General features: G+C 39.6%; 1 protein-coding gene across 1 annotated transcript; it reads right to left on the reverse strand.

The window, feature by feature from the left end:
• Positions 1–19,727: 19,727 nt before the first annotated feature.
• lhb (luteinizing hormone subunit beta) lies at positions 19,728–20,515 on the reverse strand. The gene is made up of 3 exons (XM_026224973.1): positions 20,461–20,515; positions 20,176–20,341; positions 19,728–20,039 (listed from the first exon to the last, which is right to left on the reverse strand). Exons 1-3 carry the CDS (start codon positions 20,475–20,477, stop codon positions 19,800–19,802), a joined length of 423 nt encoding a protein of 140 aa, XP_026080758.1. The 5' UTR covers positions 20,478–20,515; the 3' UTR covers positions 19,728–19,799.
• Between the last annotated feature and the right edge of the window lie 389 nt (positions 20,516–20,904).

Raw genomic sequence — 20,904 nt, forward strand, 5'->3', positions numbered from 1 at the left:
GAAAAGGATAAATGTATTGTTTCGAAATACTCAGGTCAGTAAGGGGAGAGACATTACAACTAAGTTCTGTGTTGATCAAGTGTGAGTTTCTGGCCCAGAGAGGCAGAAGACATACTGTAGACGCATTTGCAGCCAGCTTAAGCTCCGGTGAGCAAACCTTAAGGTCTACTTTCATCTGCGTGTTCCAGATTGCTTTATTCCAGTGCTTCATTTGCAAGGCTGCTGGCATGCTACTGGCAACAGATTCTGGCATGTTTCCCACTGCCTGTCTTTCAGAACAACCAATGGAAGATGTCAACCAGTGGAATAATGGTTATCAACATCAACCTTAGCTTATGGGGATTTTTTTTTTATATAGATGTCTAAATATGCAATATTTAATCAGTAATAAACAGGATCATGATAAATTCTAGGATCATGAAACATAATGTCACAGATGCTCATCTTAACCAACCTAAATATGCTTTTTCAGACTTACTATTTTATGGCTGAAATTATTATTATTATTATTATTAAAGCTGCAGTAGGTAACTTTTGTAAAAATGTATTTTTTACATATTTGTTAAACCTGTCATTATGTCCTGACAGTAGAATATGGGACAGATAATCTGTGAAAAAATCAAGCTCCTCTGGCTCCTCCCAGTGGTCCTATTGCCATTTGCAGAAACTCCATCGCTCCCGGTAAAAAATAACCAATCAGAGCTGCGGTCCGTAACTTTGTTTGTGTTCAAAATGTAGAAAAATGTATATAATAAGTGAGTACACCATGAATCCATTTTCCAAACCGTGTTTTTAGCTTGTCCTGAATCACTAGGGTGCACCTATAATAAGTGTTTATATTCTGACTATTTTAGATTGCTTCGGGGGTACCGCGGCGGAGTAGCCCAGTACCTTTGTGATTCTTCATAGAAATAAACAGAGAGAAGTAGTTCCGGCTACGATGTTCTTCAGCAAGACGCAAGCAGTTCTGTTTATTAACCACTAGAGCGTCAAAAGTTACCTACCGCAGCTTTAAATGTGTATAGTGAAATTTTGCATCAGCATTTATTAATTCTTTCATCATCATTTACTAATTTCTCATTTCCCTGTACATCATTACATACCTTTATGAAATTATGATAATAACAATTATAATTACAATGATAACAATAATAAGATTATCTTGCCTATTTTGACAAATGTTTTGACATACAGTTTCGTTCTGTACAGTCAAACACAGTAGTGTCTAAAACAATGGCATCACTGTGTGAATAATAATAATAATAATAATAATAATAATAAGCAGATGCATTTTATAGATATCTTGATTTGTATTCCGAAAAAAATAATAATTACAGGTCTAAAATGACATGAGGATGTAATTTTTGGGGTGAACTATTCCATTAAATATATGCTTTATTATGCTTTCTTGCTCTTCAAATATAAATAAATAAATAACTTTTTCCGATATGGAGGTCATATCATGTGTTCAGCATTCAGAAGGCATGACGTCTCCTGACGGCTGATATCACAGTGCACATCAAATCTGGGCCAGGTCATGGAATTGCTGACAGGCAGCATATATTGTGCTTGGAGGCCAGCTTTTCTATTCATGGACTCATATTGTAAAGACAATGAGTTTCATTTGATTCCTCTTGCAGCTGACAACACCTGGCAGGCTAAAAAAAGTGATCAAGTGCCAGAAAAGCAAAAAAGAGAACAGATATTGTACAAATGTGCTACCGTTTACTATGTTGGATTACACATGAACAAATGCCACAATCAAACCTAAATATACACCACAGTAATAGCTTAAAGAAAATTAGAATGCCACTTGCCACAAAGCTAGAGTGTTGTGAGTGGTTTCCAGAGTATTGCTTTGCAGTTGCTAGGGTGTTTTGAGTAAGTGTTATGTTGCTAGTGTGTTCTAGGGAGTTGCTAGGTTGTTGCTAACTGGCTCAAGTCACATGGTTTTCTGATTTCTGAAAAAAAAAAAAAATTTGTATGTTTGTTTTATTTCAATCCTCAAGGTATCATTCATGTCCAGAACACAAACATTGCAGGATGAGTCATGAGTAGTAATAGTGGTGTTTGCTTTAGTAATAATCAACCTCAGGCAGCCAGGCTCTTGCCTTTTTTGATCTTTCTAGATAATGTTATATGTCTGTGTAATGTTTCTTTATTCAAGACAGAATTTAGTTCCAAGTCTGTACAAATAAACTGTACAAACAATAATGACCGAAGGACAGATTTCCTCTAGTCTAAGACATCACATTGATTCCCCCTGTGACTAAAGCACAGACACATGCATACACATCCAAATTTTCCTCTTCAGATTGCAACATCACAATAAATTCCAGGAGTCATGCATGAATTGCTTAGGTTTATCTAAACATTTATCTGCAGCTGTTTCAATCAAACAATGGAATAAACTGAGAAGCACAGCAGATTTTATATTTATGTGAGCAGGCAGTACTGTTCTAGGGACTGAAAATTATATAGCATGGCAGAAGCGATTTCCCAAAAGATTAATGAAAATACATAAGTTATTTTTTTAATAACCTCATACAAACCATCTAAATTCATTATTGCCAACATATTATAACAGTAGGTCATCATATGACATCAGCTCTTACAACATTATTATTAAAAATAACATTACAAATAATAATAATAATAAAGGTTGCTCTTTTTTGTATATATCAGAAATTCTTGAATTAAGAACCCCAACAACCTGTTTGAAAACAAAGCACAAGGCTGTCTCTTGCTATAGACAGAATTTCCCATCTTATTCTATCTGCAGGTTATGTTGGTGCTTCCCTGTGCATTTCAAGAAATCTCCTTGGTAACACTTAGCCTACTTGAAGCCTGTATGTGGGCAATATAATGATTTGTAATCCTTCAGATGGTTACATGTTTATAAATATTTGTATTCTATGTTAAAACAGTTCCCATTTGATTAACTACATTATTAATAAATGGTATTATTGTTTACAATAATTTTACAAAGCATATAAGGTGCATTGTAGAGTATTATCAATTAATTAAGAAGTACAATCTGCAAGTAAAGTGTTACCCTCATCATTGCCTTGTTAATTTAAGATACATTTAATAACATTTTACAACTTTGAAACACCCGATCAATCGGATGTAGCCTGCGTATAGAAAAGTCCTACACCTCAATATCAAATAAACGCTGCTGAATTTACAAGCATTTTTAATATTATTATTTATTTACAATTACACCAGTTCAATTTAATATGGGTGTCATGTTGTTTAAGCCACGCTTCCACTACCGCGTCATGTTTTTTACTATATATTACACATCTTGCATATAACATGGCATTATAATGTGCACGCATATGAATGCATGTCTGGCGAATGCAGGTAGCCTACTTACACAAAAACTCCGAATAGCAGCAGTCTTACTGCAATCTCCAGCGCCAGATCACGCACGTATTTCCTCCGGTCTGGGGGAGACATCTTCATGTTGTTCACACAATCGAATTTTGACTGAAAGAAACGAAAGGCAGAAACCAAAGAAAGCTGTGGTAGTCCAGTATTGTCCTAAATACGCAACACTTGGGGCGTCTGACAGCTACAGCTGTCTATCGCTTTGTGTTCGTTTGGAAAATACCCTGTACCGCTGAAATGTCCCTTGTTGCACTACAGTTGTAGTATGTAGTATGGAAGTTCTGTTCCTTTTGAAGGTGCAGAAGAAGAATATAGTGCGATGATTTAACGCGGACGCGGTGCGGTGAGCTAGACGGAACCAGACAACAGCATCTAAACCAGGTGATGCTCACTGATGAAAGTGTCTGAGATTAAGTCCAATCTCTCTCTCTCTCTCTCTCTCTCTCTCTCTCTCTCTCTCTCTCTCTCTCTCTCTCTCTCTCTCTCTCTCTCTCTCTCTCTCGCTCTTTGTCTCTCCTCCTCTCTCTCCTTAAGATTTACATTATCATGGCTATGCGACCAGATAATGAGTTTTCCGTTATACTCCTTTGGCTCTCCAAATATTTTGTGTTTTAGTCTATGGACTGTCAGTGTGCCATTGTAGTGTCTTTGGCGATACCATTATTTAGTAACGATTTAAAATGGGAATAGCTTGCAGCTACAGCATTACCATATCTGTGATTATAAATGTTCGGAAATACATTTTCACTACTCCTTATGATGTTGCACAGTATATAGGCTGATGTATACATTGTATCAAATTATGCATAAAAATATGCATTCATACACACAAAATAAAAAGCAGAACTCTTATTATTCATCAGAGAAAAAAAAACAGTCCTTATAAGACTGGTTAGAAATATACATATTAAAATACCATTTAGGCTACCAACATGTGCAAAAAAAAAAAAATATGGGATCCACTTAGATCTCTACATATGGAACCCAGCCCTCTACCAGTTCTTGAAGATTCATCGAGTGAGGGCCTGGAGCCAGACGCACCATGACGTCTGGCTACCAAGGGGACGCATGAGCTCAACAGGGTCTACTCTATGGACTCTCGGGAGCAGTTAAAGCAAGCCGACCCAAATCCGGGGCCACTAAGTGCTTCTACCCATTTAAGGTGAGAACACAGGAGGATACCAGCTCTACATGAAGGCTATAGAATAGGGGTCGCCCAGAACACAGGTCTACAAATATCTGTCAGCGAGGCATCACGGGCAAGCACCCAGGAGGATGCAATACATCTAGTTGAGTGAACATGCAACCTGAATGAACAGGGCACATCCTGTGCCTGATAAGCCAGGTTGATGGCATCCACTATACAGTGGGCCATCATCTGCCTGGAGACAGCATTCCCCTTATGCCGGCCTCCATGACAGACAAAGAGCTGGTGTGAGGTCCTGAAGCTTTGTGTCCAGTTTATGTAACATCTTAATGCTCGGATGGGACAAAGCAAAGCCAGGGCTGGGTGTGCCTCCTCAGGGGGCAGTGCTCGCAGGCTCACCACCAGGGAACCTTGGGCACGTAGCCGGACCGGGGCCTCAGGGTTACCTGGGAATCAGGCACTCAGAACATTAGGCATGGATCATCGACCGAAAATGTGTGCAGGTCCCCTACCCTCTTGATTGACACCAGTGAAAGCAGGAGCAGAGTCTCCATTGACAGAAACTTCAGTTCAACTGCCTGCAAAGGCTAAAATGGGCCCTGCTGTAGCACTGTGAGCACTACAGTCAGGTCCCAAGAGGGTACAGAGGGGGGCTGTGGAGGATTTAACCTTCTCACCCCCTAAGGAACCTGGTGATCAGGTCATGCTTCCCCAGCAACTTCCCTTCCCTGGGTCGTGGTTAGCAGTCATAGTATTGATGTATACTTTAAGGGTGGAGGGAGACGGCCTTTGCTCCAACCCTTGCTAGAAAAAGAACAGCAAGACTCTGATCTGTCATCTTCAAGGGTCATCTCAGTGAGTAGAACACCACTCAATGAACAGGTTCCACTTCAAATTGTAAGCATTTCTCGTAGACAGTGCTTTCACTGAAGTGATGGTGTCAACTACCTCCTGGGGTAGGTCATCTAGAACCTCTGCGTCCTGTCCAGGGACCAGATATGAATTTTCCAGATGTCTGGACATGGATGCCACAGGGTGACCCTTCTCTGAGTCAGTAGATCCTTCCTCAGAGGAATCAGCCAAGGAGGAGCGGTCATGAGGAGCATTAGCTCCAGTACCTGTGCAAGTAGCCTCACTGGGTGAAATGCATTCTTGTGCAGGCCCTGTTGCCATCTGTGTGCCAGTGCGTCTGTGTTGAGTGTTCCCTCGAGTGAGTGAGCTTCTCCGAAATGTCTCCAAATCAACTGGAGCACCTGGGGATGGAGTCGCCATTCTCCCGGGAGCACAGCTCGGTCCAGCTCGCCAGCTGCCTGGTTGAGCAACCCAGGAATGGAGCAGTATGAAGTTACCTCAGATACTTCTGACTCCAAAGGAGGAGATGGCAGGCGAGTTGCGACATGCGACAGAGGGAACCCCAGATCTATGTATCATCACAGACACTCTGAGAGTGCATGTCAATCAGTTCCCAAGCTCGTAATTCATTCGCGCTTCAGAAATGTGATGTTATTTCCAGTAAGGGAGAATAGTGCTCCCTAAGTTATGTGGGATTTTTCAGGAGCGAACGTTCCAGTGCACTTCGATTTTTCGATTGAGACATCGCTTAAAATGACCGACTCCCTGATCAGTGCCATAACTACTGAACAATGGAGCTAATTGAGATGCACCCTGAGACAGTCATCCTCCCACAATGAGAGCATGATTCATCCGCGGAAGCCAGCTCAGCGTGATTAATGCAGACAGATGAGGTGGCGATTGTGACCGTCACCCGGCATCAGGTAACGACAGCATATTTAAAAAGCAATTTCACGCGTGAATGCTTTTAGAGAAATTGCTCTTATAGTGTGCTGAAGCACACAAGGGAGATGGCTGCCTGCAACACACACAGGGGATAGTGCAGCCTGCTGTGAACAACCCACTCGACATGGGAAACTCACTGCTGCTGAAGCGCCGTACCACCAACACGAGAGCCCTCGAAGAGTGTGCTTGACTCATTTTGCATACTCAGAGAAGGAGATCAGGAGCAGAACAATATAACTGCTTGGCTCCAAAGCGAAAAGCTGAATATGCAGTGCACCTGCTGCCTAATTATACTCCCACTGTGATCAGCGGCTGCTGAAGTCAACAATTTCATGCCAAGGTGAATTAGCTCTTAGTTTAAACTCGAAGTAGATTGGTCTATCTAAGCGATATCTGAGTTTGCTGGTCATCCGACGTGTTGTAGAGAGTTAATGACTGAAAGGGAACCAAGGTTATGTTAGTAACCGAGTATGTTCCCTACAAATACTTTTACTCATACTACATTTTATTAAGACGCCTTGGGGAACCAGTACAATACCGCCATGCTGTGCTAGATGAACGACAATACTTGAACTTCCCTTAAGCACTATAAAGGGGCCCAGAGAGATCAAGTATTTTGCTGAAAAACCCAATAGGAGGCAATAGAGGTCGGCGCAGCCTTAACTAATCATCCCAAGAAAACATTTCTACAGCCTGGGAACTCAGTGAGTGTCAAGAGTGTACAGGAAGAAAGCAAGTGCCAGAAAACACTGGATTGTCATATGACAAGAGTGAGCCTGTTAAACAGAAAAAACCCAGACCTGTAAGGCCGGGATGTCCAGATTATAAAACCTGATAAATATGGACAGCAAGGCCCAGCTGGCCACTGCACAAATCTCTGCAATGTACACACCGCTAGACCAAGCCCAGGAAGAGGTAACGCCTCTACTTTCTACTTGAGTGGGCTCTTACTCCCATGGGGCATTGTAGGCCCAAAGAAGAGCATGCTAGTGCGTCAATTATTAACCCCTTTACGTGCAAACATCGCCGACGGCCCCAGTTTATTATTGTTTCACTTTCACAGCACATTAAACATCACTGACTTGCTTTATCTGGACAAACTGTGCATCAATTGAAAGTTTAAAGACTCTAGCTTCGATATTTGACCAATATTTTGATAAAACATTGTTGCAGTGACAGATATTTAGTGATTTATGTCAGGAGTGCAAAATAATAAATCCGTATTATGCCACATTTTGAATAGAAATTCACCACTCACTCATATTCAGTCACATCAGCAGCGGTTTATTTGTGTTCACATAGACTCACTGACAGTGTTGGGTATAGTTACTTTGGAAAGTAGTTAGTTAGGTTACAACGTTACCATCAATTAAAAGTAATCAGTTATGATACAGCGTTACCTATTCATAAAAGTAACGCGTTAGAGTACTCATGCGTTACCAAAAATTAAAAGCCGTTTGCAGCGGCTCACACATGACAGACAGAGCCCCTGGCCACTTTAAATGCACTTAGAAGTCGTGACTACCGACAATGAATAACGTCAGTCATCCGACTAAATTAACACTGCAGGATAACAATAACAGGAAAGACAGTCAGCAATCGGCTATTCCACATGGCGTTTTATTTATTTATTATCACAGAACATATTATTAATCAAAATTCGCACCTAACGTTACCCAGCCCGGGTAGCCTAGGCTACTGTATATTATGAGCACCACAAGATAACTCCTGATTTTTCTTTAACTTTAAATAATGCAGTTATCAAAGTACAAGTATGCTTACTTGTAAACACAACCTTAAACAGGCTTGCAGATTTAAATCCATTTAGAAATGATGAACAACCAACCAGCCAATGATCTAACAGAAATTAACAGCTGCCTATCAAACAAAAATGATAACAAACCGAATTAAATCCTTCATTGCCACACAGGCAAATGACAAATCGCTTAATAGCCGAACTAATTATTATTAAAGTGTCACTCACAGTCACAAGCCTAAATTCGCTTTAACACAGTCCTCTTACATTTACTCTTCAAAGTAGTGATTAAAATGTAGCGATAAATTTGAGGTAGAATTTTTGGCGGTCGACAGAAGCTTTTCACCAAAACAGAGTGTGCATTTTACCGTTATGTTCTTTTCTTTTTCGTTGACAAATTGAAAATAATGTGCGTACTTCCATAAACGCTGTCCTCTCTGCTATCTTGCCGGGAGTTCAAAAAAAAAACCACACACACAGCAGAGCTTCGGCTCCGCTGATACTGTACATCCGCAGGTGGCACAGTAGACCTAGGACTACTGTCTGACAAAAAGCAGGCAGCAGTCGGGATTTTCCTTTCCTTAAAATAACGGATTACTTTTTTAAAAAAAATAACGAAGTTACTGATTACTTACGCACGAAACTAACGCGTTAAGTTACAAATTTCAGGAAAAAAGTAATTAGAGTACTCTAACGCGTTACTTTGTAACGCGTTACCCACAACACTGCTCACTGAACAGCGTCAATAAGGATTTATAGACCAAAGATGCATATCTGCGGAGATATATGGATATATTTACTGATGTTTACTTCATATTTCTTCAGACAGAATCGTCATTTCTATTCATTTTCCATGGATTTACGCGATCTGATGATAAACAGCCTCTCCCAGCGATCTGTGTGTGTTTTTGCTGTGCTCTCAGCTCGTTCTGTGTGTCACTCAGACTCCGATTGGGCCTTCCCAATGTCAATCTTAGAGTGTCATATCTGGACACCGCCACATCGTGTCACATGCTTCCTGCACACTTCCTGGTAGTTATCTAATAATTTCATAAATTGTCTGATGTAGCTTGATGCTAACTTTAGCTCCAATGCTACTAATAGCAGGTGCCTTTCTTCTTTATAATGCATTTTTGTCTCAATAATTCACGTAAGGTCGTAAGAAAATGTTTTGTTGTATTTTTATAGTAAGACTTCTGATAAATAAGGGCTAAATGCAAAGAGAGACTGAAGTGAGATCGCTGATTTGTTGCTTTGTAAAGCCTGAAAAACCACAATCAAGGCTAATAAAGGTGGAATAAAAACAAAAGAATAATGATAAAAGAATAATGCGGATAATGTGTCATACCTGGCGGAGGTGTGAAAGACTCGTTTGGTGAGAACAATAGAATCATGAATGGGGAGTTTTGCAAAGCCAACACACATACAAAATACACAGGAGAGTTTACATGTGAGATCTTACAGGGATGACAAGGGCCATAAATCAATCTGATTAGCCTTCTCTAAAAACACACATGACATGGCCTTAGAAAATATTTCATAAAATTCACAGTTTTACAGATTCGATTATACAAATTTTTATGAAGTTTTGGAAGACTTGTGGCCTTAGCTACACTGTTTTCAAACTCATTTCTTACATCAACAATTTTTAAAATACATTTTATACAAATACATATTTTTGTTTTTATGTTTGAGCTTATATATCTCTATTATCATAACAGTCTGAGTGATTCTGATTCCTGAACAGTAAACTTTAAAGTGTCAGCTTTGTGAACAAAGGTTGATTATGTATCTAGTCAGAAAGAATCATGAGCAGAAACCTTTTTATTTTGGGTATGTAATTTCGGTCTCCATGCCAAAAAAGGGGGGTTACTGGTAAGGGGTTAATTTGAAAAGTATCTGCTTCAAGACCAGAGACCCCCCAATGAAGCATACAAATATCTGTTCCATCCCCCTGGAATCCTCAATATAAAATCTCAACACCCTGAAATGGCAGAGTAAATCCAACTCTAGGTCTTGCTTCAAAGAAGGAAGCACCACTAGAGTTATTACCTGTGCTCTGAAAGAAGTAAAAGCACTTTAGGTATGTAACCATGCCTTGGCTTCAGGACGACCTTTGAGTACCAGGGCCTGAATTTGAGGCAGGTGTGGCTCACAGAGATATGCTTTAACAATAATAACGCAAGTAGAAAAGCATTTGTTTTAGTGTCAGGGGAAAAAAAGGTCAATGGACTGTAGCGGCTCATAGCAAGGCTCTTCAGAGCACTTAACACCATGGGCAGATCCCATGTTGAGACGGTGATGGGGCGGGCTGGGTTGAGCCTCCTAGACCCCTTTCAAAAGTGAAAAGCTAGGTTGTTCTTGCCCACCAATTGGCCAGATATATAAGCGTGTGAGGCTGCTTTGGGTGCTAAATAGATCTTGAGCCTAGAAGGGGAACGGACCTTATCCAACAGCTCTTGCAGGAATGACAATATCAGAGATATGCTGCAGGAAATTGGGTGTGTGCCAGAGGCTTTACACAGGAAGAGAAGTCTGGCTATTTAAGGGCATAGAGTTATCTTGTAGATGGTGCCCTAGCCTGAGAGATTGTATCTAGCATGCTCTCGGAGAGGTCCGCAGGTTCCCATCGAGAGGCCAAAGGAGCAGAGCCCACGGCTCTGGCCGGGGTTGCTATGTTGTTCTGTTCGACTGAGAGACTAGGTTCCATCTCAGGGGGATGGGCCACGGGACTGCAGAGAGTAGCCGAGACAGCTCTGCCAAGCAGAGTGGAGTGCTTCCATTCCCTGATTTGCCTGATTACATTTGGTGGAAAAGAGTAAAGGGGTGGTTGGACCAGTCATAGGCCAACACATCCTTTTTCTTTGAAAAATTAGTTGGTCAATGAGAATTGTCTTCTGAGGTGAAGAGGTCGACCTCTGCCTTGCCAAAGATTTCCCAGATTTTGTGAACCACTTGTGGGTGGAGCATCCACTCGTCTGAGGGGACGTTGCTCCAAAATAGTATGTCTGGTCTCTGGTTCAGCCTGGCTGGCACATGCGTTGTTCTCAGTGAAGGCAAGTTAAACTGAGCTCATTCCAAGAGGCACTCTACCAAAATGAAGAGGCACTTCAAGGAGAGATTTTAGACACCACCATCATGCTGTCCGAATGGACTAAGACGTGGTGTCCTCTCAGGTCTGGCAGAATGGTGTGAAGGACCAAACTTACTACCAGCATTTCCTGGCAGATGATGTTAAGCTGACCCTCCTCTTTCAACCAGTATCTGAAAGCCGACCTGTGTTGGAAGCACTGGTCAAGACCACCTTCCTTCGGCAGACCATTACCATTCCCCATTCGATCCACTGAGGGTCTTTCCAAGGGGCCAGAGCTGCCACACAGACCTGGCCCACCTTGACACAAAGACATCAGAGACACCAGGCGTGGGGTGGAACTCATGGCTTCAGCTAGTACAGATGGGGCCGCATGCGGTGTAGGCCCAACTGAAGTACTGGGGACGTTCATGAGGCCATCTTTTGAAACGCCTTGAGAGGTTGAGAGGCACCAGTTTTGGATGAGGCCACACAGGGGTGCCGCAAGCAATTTTGGGCCCTAAGAAAGAAAATGAGGTTGGGCTCCCTGCAACACCAAACATACTCTATATTACCCAAAGTATCATTATATGTTTAAAGATTCAGATTTGTAATCATGGAAATTACTAAAGTAGTAGCAGCATTTCCAGCAGTATCCAGAACTTACTCAACTAAATGTGACTCTTAGCTTAACAGCTGTTTTCCTTGGTTGCTAGCTACCTATGTACATACAGCATACAATGTTAAAAAAAATTACATTATGAACCTTAACACAAAAACCTTTAGCTTCATACAACGTAGTGTAGATAGTTGTAATCCTGCCTGTGGGAACCCAGCTAAAGTATTTATTTATTTATTTATTCATTTATTCATTTATTTATTTGACAGAGTATTTCACTTCTTGATTTGCTTAATAAAAGCCTCCTTTGAGATCGTTTTGATAGACAAGTTTTATTGAGTATTATTTTCAATGTGTTTAAGTTTAGTGTGTCAAAATAGAAGCACAGCCAAATAAGACAAGAACCATCTGTAACCAATTGTCCACACCACAGACTGAGGATAACTTCACAATGACCAGTGCACTCTCTCTCTCCTCCTCTCCTCTCTCAGAGATGGACGTTTCCAAACTGATCCTGTCCAATCATCCTACTACTTGTCCACTTGATCCGATCCCCACCCACCTCCTTCAAGCGATCTCTTCTTCAGTCATACCTTCACTTACTCACATTATCAACTCCTCTCTTCAGTCTGGAACATTTCCCTCAGCATTTAAGCAGGCTCGGGTAAGTCCACTGCTCAAGAAACCATCTCTAAATCCAGCACTTCTAGAAAACTACAGACCGGTATCACTTCTTCTATTCATTGCAAAGACACTTGAGCTCTCTGTGTTCAACCAGCTCTCTGTGTTCCTTGTACAAAAAAACCTCCTGGACCGCAACCAATCTGCCTTCAAAAGTGGCCACTCAACTGAGACTGCCCTGCTCTCGGTTACTGAGTCCTAAGCGTGGCAAGAGCAACTTCAAAATTCTCAGTACTCATCTTACTGGACCTGTCTGCTGCATTTTACACCGTTAATCACCAGATTCTCCTGTCCACTCTCAGAAAGATGAGCATCTCTGGAACCACACTCCTGTGGTTGAAGTCCTACCTCTCAGATAGATCCTTCAGGGTGTCTTGGAGGGGTGACCACAACAACTTGCTACTGGGGTTCCTCACGGCTCAGTACTTGGTCCACTTCTCTTCTCCATCTACATGATGTCAGTAGGATCTGTCATTCAGAAACATGGCTTTTCTTATCACTGCTACGCTGATAACACCCAACTCTACTTCTTATTCCAACCAGATGACCCGACAGCAGCTGCTCGCATTTCAGCCTGCCTGAGTGACATTTCTAGCTGGATGAATGACCATCACCTTCAGCTCAACCTTACTAAGACAGAATTCCTGGTGGTTCCAGCTAATCTATCGTTTCATCCCAACTTCTCTATACAGTTGGATTCATCAACCATAACTCCTTCCAGGACAGCCAGAAACCTAGGAGTTATGATGGATCATCAGTTAAGCTTCACGGACCATATTGCTACAACATCCCGGTCCTGCAGATTTGCCTTATACAACATTAGGAAGATTAGACCATACCTGTCAGAGCAAGCCACCCAACTTCTTGTCAAAGCTCTTGTTCTCTCCAGACTGGACTATTGTAATGCTCTCCTGGCGAGCCTTCCTACATGTATTATCAAGCCTTTACAACTGATCCAGAATGCAGCAGAGAGGGTTGTTTTCAATGATCCAAAAAAAAGCTCACGTTACTCTTCTCCTCAGCAGGTTACACTGGCGACCAGTAGCCGCTCGCATCAAATTCAAGGTACTGATGCTTGCCTACAAGACGACCACTGGCACGGCACCAACATACCTAAACTCACTAGATCAATCTTGTGACCCCTTGTGGTGCCACCCCAAAGAAGTTCAAAATCACTCTCACTTACCTTTTATTGGACTGTGCCCAGTTGGTGGAATGACCATCTACTCTCAATTTATACAGCTGAGACTTACTCATTTTCAAGAAACATCTAAAGACTCATCTTTTTCACAAGCACTTAACCAACTAGCACTTTTCTTTCTTTTCATATTTAAAAAAAAAAAAAACCTGGCTATGGCTACGGTTCATGAATTCACTGGCTTCTTCATGTCCCGTGTATTTGTTGTTCTGTGTGTGAGTGGGTGTGACCGCTCGTTATTACTGATCAGCACTCCAGCAGATCTCATTCACCGCACCAGCTGCTGCCAATTCACTCACCTACAAAAACTCACCGCACTCTCCTCTCTTTGTCAGATCATTGTTTTTGTGTCCACAGTGTTCGTCGTGTGCTGTACCAGTCCTGTTCCGGTTTCAAGTTCCTGTTCGCTGTTCCTGTGATTCTCGTCGTCTCGTCTGGATGTTCACCGTCACCTGTCTTCACCAGCACGCTGACCATCTAGTCCCTGCACCACCAGCCCACGCGAACTCCAGTATTGCTCATTGACATTTTCATCACCTAATAAAGTGTTCACTTGCATCTTGCTTCTGCCTCTTGAATCATGACAGGCTATGTGTTCTGTACTAGACTAACTGAGACTTGTTATGGCAGTTGTATACTGTTGTTGTTCTCTTGTTGATCTGACTGCTTCTATTGTTCTCATTTGTACGACGCTTTGGATAAAAGCATCTGCTAAATTATTAAATGTAAATATAATATTAATAATAATAATAATTTGGCTTGTTCTGAGCAAAATGGTATACGTTTTGTTCTGTTTTCTGAGTTCTTACAGAGTACAGATTAGGATGAAATAACAGGTAGCATTCTTTTTATAATAATTCACTGTGTTAATTACATGTAACAGACTCATAATTGAATTATAGAAATTCCTGGTTTATTAATTTTAAATGTAACTTCATTTGTAAAATGTGTGTATTTTATATGAATTTTATTAATCTACAGCAAAAGTAAAGTGCTCTGTACTGCTGCTGTTGGATAATGGGTTCTGTGTTTTGTTGGAGATCACGAGAGAAGGAAAAAAAAAAAAAAAAAAATATGTGGTCTGACTCTTTCAAGGCTTACCTGCCCTTTATCTGGACTGGATGGCATGAGACTACATAATTAACTATGTTAACTGAGTTAATGCACATTTTTCAAGCAGTATTTTGTAGAATTTTGCTTAACATCACTTTCTGCTCAAATTACTGATTTTCTAATACACAGTTGCAAAAGTACAACTGGATGGGTGAACACACACCAACTTACAGGCGTGAAAAGTTTGGGACAGCCTTGCTAATTGCTGAACACAGATGTCAATCAATCTCACCAATCATTATCCAAAACCTATTCATCATAGTGGGGCCTGGTCATTGGCTAAACCTCTGGTTAGTAACTTAAATGTTGCTAATTTGTATTACTCTGTACTTTAAGGCAGTGTTATTCTATATGGTGATGTAATTTTAACTGAAACAGGGAGAGAGGGCAGAACATATCGAGCAGCCCGCACCCTTTTTAAAGTAGCCAATAGCATTTTGATAGTGTGCTCGGGCCAGAGATGTTGAGCTCGGTAGCATTTGTCAGTCACAGTCTAATAGATTACCCCCTAGAGTCAATATTAAACTTTTAGTAAAACAAAATTGTGGTCATAATCATGCTGTGGCTGTGTAGTTGTAAAGGTTTTTAAAGCCACTGTCCGGATGTGCGCTGCCGCTGTTTGCGTGAAACAACGTGAAACCAGACCTCATTTGCACCAATCGAAAGCATATTTACACTGTCTGTATCATTCCCTATTACATACACTGTGCACTACGAGGCTTTCACTGTACAGGAAATACTACAATGTGAACAAGCAAACGATCTCAGCTGGCACTTCAGCATCTATAGTTATAATGCAGGATGTGGGGGAGCTTCGGATTCTAGAGAGCATTTGATTGGTCAGAAGATTTTGTGAGAAGTTGAAGAATGATGTGATGTCAAAAATTTGCTGAGCCGTTTTGCCAGAAGAGATTAACTGCAATCTTTGAATGCTTATGCCTTCTAAATGCAAATTGTGTCACTGTTTTGGAGCATACTGCCTTTTAGATAACCTTAATAACTAACATATTGATGCTGATGCCCAAAAAACCTTTTTTTGATTTCAATTTTGATTTCATGGAGACTTTAATTGAATAAAAACATTGTAACAAGGACAGCTTAAAATAAAGTACAACTCCCAGTAGTTCTTACTTTCCTATAGGATTCATGTTTTGTTGCATTAACATAATTACTGTGTAATAAAAACCTGGTGGTTGATTGGTGTAGAGAAAGTAGTGAAGACGTGGGTCTATTTCACTGCCTTATTTATTGCAACCAAAAAGAAAAAAACATATGAACATAATTTTGTTTAATCAGCTTGCATGCTGTTTTCTGTTGCTCCTAATGGTCATAGAGCACTGTATCAGATGCAGGCAAAGAGCACACATCCCTGTGCATTTCTTCATGTTGCCTATTAGTGAAAGAAGAAAGTACAGTAACTACTGCATGGAGACAATGATGGAGAAGCCCAGCAGATCTGAGAACTAAACCTGCAGGCAACAGCATTGCTTTGTTCCCACTTTATACAACCTCATGAATATTTTACACAATGTTAAAACAGACTGCCTGCCTCCTTCCTGCTTCACCATAAAAGACAAAGAATTTCTCATGGATTCCACCAAAAGAGTTTCAGTGGTGGCAAAATACATGTTAGAATGTGATCATTTATCAGGTTCATGCATAATTTTGTATCCTCATGTTTAATTGGTGAAGGGTAATGTCAGTTCAATTGCTTTTTACTCCCCCAGATTCTCGCATTTCACTCTCCTGGGCCCATTTTCTGTCACCTTTAAAATTTAATGTGGAATTTCTCATTATCTACCTGTTTTTTAGAGCCGCACTAATAAGAAATGAGTCCACACTTGGTGCAAAACAAATTAATGTGTAAGAAAAAGTACCCTTCAGAGGATATCTAAATTGTTGATATCCTCTAAAGTGAATTTTTTCGTACACTTTAATTTGTTTTGCACCAAGTGTGGACTCATTTCTTATTAGTGAGGCTATGGTACAAAGAAAAAAATGACACATTAAAACAAAATTATTAATAATGCTTTAAGATGGTTTAATGACATGTTGTTGTGTGTTGCAATTGAGAAATCACTTTCCATTCAAGTTGACACTTTCCACTGAAAAGATGGTAAAATATCACAATGCTAAGAGAGCAGGTTTTTGTGACCAATCACCTTCACAGGTTATAGTCTAGAAAATATTTTGTTTAGTTCACCGACTATTAATCTGCTGCCTTAAAATCTAACCAAGCATTGAAAAACAGTGCTATATCCCTCATGTTTCTATCTCTATGCTACTTTGGGTTAGTAATACACCAAGCTAAAAATAATGATATGTTGGGATTTTCAATTCATGATTATTATATACCGAGTATTTTCAGACCACAGTTGTTTTGACATTTGCAATGCAAAGCATTACCAGCTTCATAAAGCAAGCACATGCTGCATGTGGTACAAATGGTGGAAAAATTAGAAGGTTTTTATGATCACAGAATATAAAGAAAGAATGAGCAGTGTGTTCAAAAGGACCTCAGTTGCAATGGTCAAGCATTTGAGTTTGTCTACTTGTCTAAGTGTGTTTGTGGCTTAATGTACATGTTGTCTTATTTTTAAATTGTTTGCTGTCAGCAACATCCGAATAAATCTTTGTTCAGATGCAGATGACCAAAAAAGTACTGTAAAGAATGCCTTTGGAAAGGCTGATTTGTTTGCATTTCTAACATAAAGTTGATTGTAGAAGCTATAATATCTGTTATATCTTTCATGAATTTTATATATAGACCATGTACTTTTGGCACATTCTGCTGTCTGGATTTTCTAAGTTAAAAAAAAAAAATATATATTCACACATGCTTGAAACGTGAGTTCCTGAACATTCCTCTTCCAGCTCAGACACCTACTCACTTCAGATTAGCTCGCTTTCACCCACGCTGTATCTGCAGATGGATTCATTCACTGTCTTTACTTAAAGTCCCTGAAATAGCTTCCCATTTGAACACATCCACAAAGGATGTCCCATGTGCTTGAGAACCCTTAAAACTGACACTTTATCTACAGAGAGTGTTCAAGAATTTCAAGCAACTGTATAAAAGTTGGGTAACACTTTTTAATAACTGCACGCTATGAATCATTAGTTAAGCATTAGTAAATAGTCAATTCAACTTTTATACAGCATTGTCTCGAACATTAATAGACATTAGTAAACAGTTTATAGATACATTTATATGCATATGTATAAAGTTTAATAATTGTATTTTCATACCTTATTAAAAATCTATTTAGCATTTCTAAATAAAGTACTAAGTTATTTACAAACCAGTTATTTAAGAGTTGGTTCCAAAAGGACCATTTAGGATGGTTCATAAGATCATTTATAAAGTGTATAAATGTTGTTAAACATATCACAACACTATACTGTAAGTCATGTGACACACAAGTAACATTGGTTTTGGCTTTAGCGACATCAAATCTGGTGGGCATATTTGGCATCTAATGCTAAGGGATCAAATTACATAAAGATGCTGAACTTTTTTAAATCAAGTTTAGAAATTATTTATGATTCTGGGAAGCATAAGGCTTGTATGTGGAAACTAAAGTAAAAGTTAATGCTTCAGATAAATTCAAATATGTTATTGGCTCTTGGGATATTGTTTTGTGCAAGCATGTGTTGGGAATAGAATATGCAGATCTGCAGTCTGCAGGAAGAATTTCTTTCTGAAACAGAATAATAAAGGTTCTGCCCCTGAGTAATGATTAGTGAATGATACAGGAAGCATTTGTTAAAATATTAAACTATTTTCTCATTTTCACAAAATGATTCATTAAAAGCACATTTGTAAAGAAATAATGGCACCACAGAGGTAATTAACAGGTAGTTCATTCACTGTCAGTGCTCTGCTATAAAGGTCAGCTTGACAACACTGCAGTTCTTTTTATTCTTATTAGTGTGAACCACAGCTACCTGTGAAAGTCTGACAGGCCTGCCAGCAACATAACAGCAATGCTGAGTGATTCCTATTAATCACAGAAAATCTTTTTCAGAAACATTCTGGCTGCAAGTCAAAAGATGAAAATCTTTTTCAAAACAAAAATCTAACGTCTAACACAGAATCAAGTTTATCCATAACAATTGTTCAGTTTATTTTTATTTTTTTACTTCTATTTGTGTATGCTATGTGTTTTTATATTTTATATCATGTTAGCTTAGCAACACACTAACACCAAACACTCTTCTCTTGTGTGCTGTATATGAGGAGCACTATTCATACATAAGAGCTCCAAATCAGTCACTCCTTAAAAGAAATCTCAGTATGTTTTCAGACTGAGTGTGTCACTGCTCATGAAAAAAAAGAAATAATAATAATAAAAAACCTTCCATAGCTTTGACGTACTGGCATATCATCATTATGAAATTAACATAATTACTGTATTTAGATATTATGGAAGAGAATTATATTTCCTCAAGATCTACCAATTAACTGTTTAAGTAACAACATAATCGGTATGCTTTGGAAAAATGTTCTACTTATATTTTCAGTATTGATTTTCCCTGCCATCTTCTGGCTAGAAAACATTATTGCAGCAGTTCACAAATCAAGTCAGAATGCATGTGAACATCAAAGGAGAACAATTACTTTTGCCTGCAGATGCATAAGTCTTTCATTTGTATGTTTTTATTTTATATATTGTGTGTTTTATTTTATATTTCAAAAAGTGGCGCAGTGTTATTTTAATTCATCATGGTGAGTTTAATTGATTTTCATTTGGCATTTGTACATTTGTATCGACTGAACTCTTGTTGTTTTTCTTTCTGGTCAATGGCTTATGATTTTCCAATGATTACTTACAAAAATTTGTCCACACCAACTGTCCATTTACATTACCTACAATAAAATGTGTTCAGCTTTAGTGTAGAAAATTTATTTAAGTATGTACTTTTTATTGATATACATTTACACAACATTTATTGATTTAGAGTTAGAGTTTATTAGTTGTGTACACTTTGGTTTGATGTGCTAAACAGAATAGTAGTCTGGGGCTAGTATACAAGGAAATCCTCTCTCTGAGACATGCAAAAGTCAGGCTGCAGACTTTCAATCGTACAGTCAGATGTGTCCATAGTGCACAGGCTGCAGTCGCAGCTGAGAGCCACAGGGTAGGTGATGTGGGGGTCCACCCCTGGAGGACAGTCTGGCAAGCGGACAGTCTCGTAGCGCACGTCCCGGTAAGTGCACACATGTTGGTAGACAGTGGAAAATGGGCTCTTGTATACAGGCTCCTACAAATGTAAGATAATAAAGTCACCACCACTGGAAATAATGATGCTTGTATATTAATCTGAAATCAAATTATTGTTGGTGAAAAATGTTTCCATGCAAATAAAATAAATAAAACTCTGAAAAGAAAGTAGGCACCTTTGTCAGGCAGTGACCGCTGCAGATGGTGGTCTGTAACACCAGACATTTTGGACAGCCCTCCTTTTCCACAGCGACAGTCTCATTAACTGGCTCACAGGGTGGAAGATAAGAGCTTTGAGCAACAGCTAGTAGGACAATTACAGAGAATAGGACAACTAAAATCCTGTAGATGAAAAGGAAGGAGAGCAATTTAATGTACTGTCAAGCCCCATTTTAACACACACACACACACACACAAAAACTGTGAACAATATTACTGCATTAAATATTTATTAGACTTACTTGACAGGTGTCCCCATTGCTCAGCAGGCTGTTAAAAGTGGCTCTATGTGTTCAGTCACATGGCACCTGGGTAGACTTATATAGTGCCATGAAACCAACAATTAAACTAAAATCTGACCTTAAATTAATCACACTGATCTCAAGAGGATTATGTGTTTCCATTCTCACGTAACAACTCTCTAAATTCATCAGGTCAGAATGAACAGATAAAAGACACCTGCTGTTCATTCAGTGCACATATATTATATACAGCAGATTATCTCATCTAAAATCATCTGCATGAAACAAAAGCAGACTCCATGGCCTCTGTGTTAAACACACGTACAGCGCCAGGATATAATCAAGGTCTAACGCTCTCAGATTTCACTGCGAGTGAGTTCATTAGTGTTTGTAAGGCAGTGAACACTGAAACACTTTGTTTAACATCATATAGCAGCCTTTAAC

This window comes from Carassius auratus, chromosome 38, assembly GCF_003368295.1.
Source record: "Carassius auratus strain Wakin chromosome 38, ASM336829v1, whole genome shotgun sequence".
NCBI classification, from domain to species: Eukaryota; Metazoa; Chordata; class Actinopteri; order Cypriniformes; family Cyprinidae; genus Carassius; species Carassius auratus.

Excerpts from the sequence above, each read along its gene's own strand:
- lhb (XM_026224973.1), bottom strand. Across the intron at positions 20,040-20,175 it reads GCGGTCACTGCCTGACAAAG|GAGCCTGTATACAAGAGCCC; the intron begins GTGCCTACTTTC and ends TTACATTTGTAG.